This window comes from Carlito syrichta, unplaced genomic scaffold (assembly GCF_000164805.1).
Source record: "Carlito syrichta isolate Samal-C Ts95f unplaced genomic scaffold, Tarsius_syrichta-2.0.1 Scaffold304234, whole genome shotgun sequence".
NCBI classification, from domain to species: Eukaryota; Metazoa; Chordata; class Mammalia; order Primates; family Tarsiidae; genus Carlito; species Carlito syrichta.
The window spans coordinates 345,499-351,594 of NW_007248330.1; the positions used below are offsets into that span (position 1 = coordinate 345,499).

The 6,096-nt window shown below is 40.9% G+C and overlaps 1 protein-coding gene across 1 annotated transcript in view; it reads right to left on the reverse strand.

Moving 5' to 3' along the window:
- Positions 1-738: 738 nt before the first annotated feature.
- The window catches only part of IQGAP1 (IQ motif containing GTPase activating protein 1), a 112,898-nt gene continuing 107,540 nt past the window's right edge, over positions 739-6,096 (reverse strand). Inside the window, exons 36-37 of the mRNA XM_021713112.1 lie at positions 4,996-5,104; positions 739-2,980 (exon numbers count right to left, since the gene is read on the reverse strand). Of these exons, the coding sequence (XP_021568787.1) occupies positions 2,867-2,980; positions 4,996-5,104 (223 nt within the window). The 3' untranslated portion in view covers positions 739-2,866. The remainder of the gene's footprint in view (positions 2,981-4,995; positions 5,105-6,096) is intronic.

Consider the following 6,096-nt stretch of genomic DNA (forward strand, 5'->3'; position numbering starts at 1 on the left):
AGGCATGAGTTGCCGTGCTTGTATTTTTTTTTTTTTTTGAGTTGGAGTCTCACTCCGTCGCCCAGACTGGAGTGCAGTGGCCGCTTCCGGCCACCGCAGCCTCGACCTGCTGGGCTCTGGCGATCCTTCCGCCTCAGCCTTCCAAGTAGCTGGAACTACAGGCACGCGCTACCATGCCCAGCTAAATTTTTTTGATTTATTGTAGAGATGAGGTCTTGCCAAGTTGCCTAGGTGGGTCTCGAACCCGTGGGCTCAGGCAATTCAAGGCTGCCTTCTGATGCTGTAGCCACTTTTGTTTTGGCCGCTGCTGTTGGTTTACTTTCTCCATATCCACCTTCCCTTAGTCTTTTCTGGTGACCTGCATGTCACAAGAAGGCCCCTGAGGGGCACACTATGACTAGTACTCAGCAACTAGTGTGCTGATGTTCAAAAACTAATGTCAAATGCTGCTGCAGTTTAAAGCTTCCAGCCAGCAGCCAACTAGAATTAAGTGACATTATGTGTGCCCCCCCCCTTTTATGTTGCTGACACTTGAAGCATATTCTATTCAAAAAGGCTAAACTCACACATTAAACATCACTTTGGGCTATTCAGGGATTTGATAGCAGACTTGTGTTTGCTCCCTTAAGAGACTATAAAGGAAGGGGTTGTTTTCTGTTGTGGTTTTCACTATTAAACCTCACTCCAGTCAACACAGTTTAGCAGGCACTGTTAATAAAACTGAGAAAACCAAACACAAACATGAACAAATGACCTTTTATTTCATACAGAGATACAAAGGCAATTGTGTGCAGCAACAATCTGATGGGCAGTCCAAATTCTTGGGAGGAAGGAAATTCATGGTAAATGTCATGATGGCTGGTTGAAGAGGTCAGAGGAGAGAGATGAGACAGAGAAGGCTACACTAATAAATAAAAGAACGAGACCACATGCGTTCCAGCGCCTGTAGAGGGCATTCTCGATGCCATTTAAAACCGTTATTCGATATGGTCATCAATACTCTTCAAGTGCCGCTTTGTGCTATTTTGCATCAGAGGTTTGTTTAGGGAATGATAATCCTAAAGAATAACTGAAACTACATATTTGACTGAAGGAGCTGTAAACTTTGCTTACTAATGTAGGTCTTGGATGGGGCCTTTGGATAGACAACCTCTTTTAAGGAAACAGGGCTGACACACTTTGGTTGGCCCTAGTTTTTGAGACAATGCTAGTAGTAATGACATCTTCTTTTAATCTGAGGGAAATGTTTACTTAAAAATTTATCTTCCAAAACACAAGGTCATGGTAGTGGCAAATCCTTCCTACCACTCCATGCCTCCTTGTGGGCTATAACCATGGACCTGACTCAGTAAGGAGTCTCATAAAAATATTTCTTCTATACTTATATTTGTAATAGGGATATACCACATACTTTGTTATTAATTAAAATTTGCTGGCTTTAAATATACATCAGTAATCTTTTAATGTTAGTTTATTATTATGTTGTTTTATATTTTATGATAAAAGAATACTGAACCAAAATATCAAAGAAAATAGAGGCTCAGTAGCATGATTTCAATATATTTTCCTGGATAGATTAAAAAAAAAAAAAGTATATGACTTTTTAATCCAAGAACAAATGCTTCCTCAATTGAATGTTTAGAGCTGAATTGTTTTTGACTAAGCCCAGAAAACTAGGTTTTATAAAATAAAGGCACAACGTGGGCAGCAAAAGAAAAGAGAAAGAAACGGGAAGAAAAATGGATTTCAATAACCTGGGCGACTGGTTTTGTTTGTTTTTGGACTACTTAAGGCAGGATTATCTCTCTGCAACCCTGCAGCTAAATCCTAGTGTTTCAGCTATAAGAAAGTTTCAAGAGTTCAGATATACAAATAAACCAATTTTTAAAAACTCTTTTCTTAGAGTATCCTAAAGGCTTATGAAATATTATATAAATCTTTAAAATTCCTATCACCCGCATTTCAAGAAATAAATCTATGCTTTAATAAGGTACTCTTAAGATATAAAAGTTTTTAAAACATTACATTCTGAGCTAGAACTAATCCACTCCTCTGCTGCAGGGAAGGAGTGCACTATCTGTTTGGATGAGTCAATCTCTACACCCATACAAACAGGTGGGTGCTTCAGCCTATTAGGAATTTACCTCAATAGCTGAATTTCATCAGTGGGACTCTCCCATCCATTAGTGAGGGAGTTACACAAATAGAATCGTCCAAATTTGATGGTGAGATTTAAAAACAATATCTCCTTTTTTCTAGAAATGCTTCCTTAGAACAAGAACAATAACTTCCATGAGCTCCTGCCCATTAAAAAAAAAAAACAAACCCAGAATGGAAGAGAACCCATGTTCCCCAATTCCTTCAATTTTATTGATGAGACAGGAATATAAAGGAACTTCACTTTTAAATGACAACCTAATAACTGCTGATAACCTGACGTTTTAATTGTATCTTCTATGCATGTATGTTATTGGTGCTAACAGCTTCCACTTCTAACTAAAAAGAATTTGAATCCTATCATCCCTACTGTTAATTAGAACAGACACCAAAGCTTACAATATAGAAATGCGACATCTAAGACTGTAACAACAGATTTGAGTGGAAGTTCCACTCTTTTCTAAGTGATGGAAGAAAATGAAGGACCCAGAAAGGTCAGACTAAGCCTGAAACACAATTTCATTACAAAAGAGGGCAACAACTGTCCCGCCAGAGCGAGAGGAATAAAAAATGTGGCATCGGGAATGTATCAGATTGAGGCATTGTTGTGGGCTGGGTCTTTGCTTCCAGTGAGTAGAGAAGGACTCCAGGAAGGCAGACGTGAGGGGCTTCTTTCCTTCATCCTTCTGGGCTGGCAGCAAATGATCACTTACTTCCCGTAGAACTTTTTGTTGAGAAGGAAGATCAGGAGGTTGACATTTACTTTAGCTCTATCAAATAATTTCATGACTGCAACCCCTTCATATTGTAGCTGTAGCAGGTCCTGTTAAAAAAAAAAAACACCAAAACATTTTGACAGTTAATCAAGTCTGTGGAACAAGAAAAGAAGGGACACGATGTAGAGAGGGATCTAGATGGAATGAGGCATGCATGCCTTGGGTGCCAGATGTAAACTGGGGCGAGAGGAAAGTTCCCAGCTCCAGAACTGCCCACTGCACAGCCCTGAGAGCTGGGGCAACAAGGCGTGTTGGCCAAGGGAATCTTCTGGTTAATCTGGGGTAGGAAGTCACGTTGTTCGTATCAAAATTCACCAAACGCGCAAAGAAAAAGTAGCATGTTCAGTTGTCACACACATCTAAGCTTTTTATTTCAGAAGTCACAATGACTTGTTCCATTTAATCTGTTATGGGTCACCTGTTTTAACCTGGAAAAGGTGAAGGCATTTCTACCTATGATGAAATAGAATAGCCAATGAAAATGAGACAAGGTTACTAATGTTGTCTCAATAGTATCTACTAGATTCTTCCATTTCTATTTCATATGAAAAAGCTTTTCCACCCCGAAGGCAAGGGAAAAAGGGAGGACCTTTTATTTAAGACCATTTATCGTCTACCATATGGTGCTCAGCATTGTGTAAGCACATTATATACTATCTTTTTAAGTCCTCCCAAAAGTCTTATGAGGTGTGATTATCCCAGCTATAAAGACAAGCTACTGAGGCTTACATATGTTGCATGACTTGCCCAACAGAGCAGAGACGGATAGGGTAAATCAGATCTCACAGCAAAGCTCTTGCTTTCCCCATTACCTCATTATCCAGAGCAAGTTGAAGAAATCTGAGCGATCTCATCCCTGAACTTTAGAAAACTGGTGATGAGAAAGCAAGGGTCAAAGGTCTTGAAAGGACCCCCGAAACTTCAACCAATTCATTTTCTGGAAAAATCTTTGCACCTCCAGGGGGCTGCTGATATCATGATACACTGCCTGCGCCTAGCATAACATTTCATATCTGACAGTCATTCCGCATTGAAATGAATTTGTATACGAATGAGTAAGTTACTTCGGGGAGACTGGTTGGCCTAACAGAATTTAGTGAAACTTAAGGAACAAGAGGTTCCTTTTTTTTCTTTTTGTGGTGGAAATACTTAGTGTATCACAGAATCATTTCACATCTGTTCAGTTAACATGTTTAAGGGTCTACTGGTCATTGAGAAGGAAACAAAGGATGACTAAGAAGTCCTACCTGTCCGGTTTTAGTGGGCAGAAGGGAAATAAGTCAACACCTACTATAAACAGAGGATGTCTCTAAGGGCTACAGAAGCAAAGGGGAAACCACCTATTGTGGCTTGGCTGGGGGAGGCAACACATATTCAAGTACTCAAAAAATGTTGAACAAAAGAGGTGGGGAGGGGTGGGGGGAAGGGTCTGAGCAGAAGCCCAAATGCACGTACACAGAAAGGCCCCTGACCAGCGTAGCAGAGCACAGCTATGTGGGCAATGCAAGAATGAGACAGGAGAGACTATTAGGTGCTATGTCCATAAATCTAAAGGAGTCTGGAGTTTACTCAGGAATTCTCTCAATGTTGGTGTTTTTTATTGTGCAAAAATTAGATATTTCAAAATAAAAAAATTAGGAATATTTACACTACAAAATGAATCACTGAAAAGTTCTTTTGGAATTTAAGATAGTATTCAGTATCAAAGATAAAATCAAAATGAGAAAGAAGGTTCCAAGTCACTGAGTAGGCTTATAATTCTGTAGTGTCAACACTTGTACCAAAGAATTTGGTCGAGGTTAAGGCGTCAGCTCCATTTGTGGTGGCACTCAGTGGCAGCTTCAGAGAAAGGTCTTCTGAGGACCAGCCTATCTGCAGAGGCTCTCTAGAATGCACAGAGCAAGCCAGACACACACCAAAACCCGCAGGTCCGCCCCCCTGGGGAGCCTAGCTCAGTGCTGGCTGTGGGCAGATTCCTCCCAATGGATCTCCTTTCATCTATTCCCCACCTTGACAAGAGCCTCATGCAGAAAGCTTCTGGTTCCACCTGGTGCGTACTCACCTGGTAATGTAACATAAAAGTCTCCATCTGAACTCCCATGAATTTGGCTTTCACTTCAAAGTCTCCAACTTCTTCTGTTGGACTGATTTCAAAGATAACATTTTTAAACCTGTTGAAACATAACATAAGGGTGTAGTTTTTAATGTTCTCATACAAAAATATTCTGTGAAATGGGGAAAGGAGATGAACCACGTCTTCAAGGGTGAGAGGGGAAGAAAATACAAGTCTAAAGTGAGTCTGTCACTGAAGCAGCATGGGACTGCCATGTCTAAGAGTCATCTGCTTTGGAACTTGGAGAGAGGAATGGCAACCTCTCCCTGCAGCACAAATATTCTACAGAAAGATGAGCCACTGAGGAATGCCATGAGTGGTCTGTGAAGGGACGCCATCAGAGGAATTCTTGTGGTCTTCCATGTGGCCACTAGTGAAAACTAATGATAAAAGGCAAAAAAGGAGGAAATTGGGCTTGAAGGAGAGGGTCTGTGTGTTTGAATGCATGCATGTTTGAGGATTAAGAGAAGCAAGTAAGCAAGCAAAAGGGGATCAGTACAAAAGGAACCAAGGAAAGAGGTTTTCTGGAAAGAGTAGACTCATTGAGTATAACCAAGGATAAATTGCTATTAAAAATATTTAAGGTATCACTCATTCTCAACATGTTACATGCCAGAACATTTGTTGGTACCAGAAGAAAGAGGTGTTATACTGTTCTCCGGGAGATCAAAGTATATCACCCCAGATATCTGGGACTCAACTATGGAGCCACCTTACCCACAATGAACAGAGCTGAGAACCAAGATGTTACTGAGAAGCTAAGAGAGATTACAAAATCCATGCACTGGAACATGTGCATTTTACTCAACCAGAGCACCTCACAGGTTACTCTTTAAAGGTATTTATTTTAGGCCGGACTCGGTGGCTTAGCCTGTAATCCTAGTACGTTGGGAGGCCGAGGTGAGTGGACTGCCAGAGCCTGTGGGTTCAAGACGCGCCTGGGCAACTTGGCGAGACTTCATCTCTACAATAAATTAAAAAAAAAATTAGCTGGGCATGGTAGCAAGCGCCTGTAGTTCCAGCTACTTGGAAGGCTGAGGCGGAAGGATC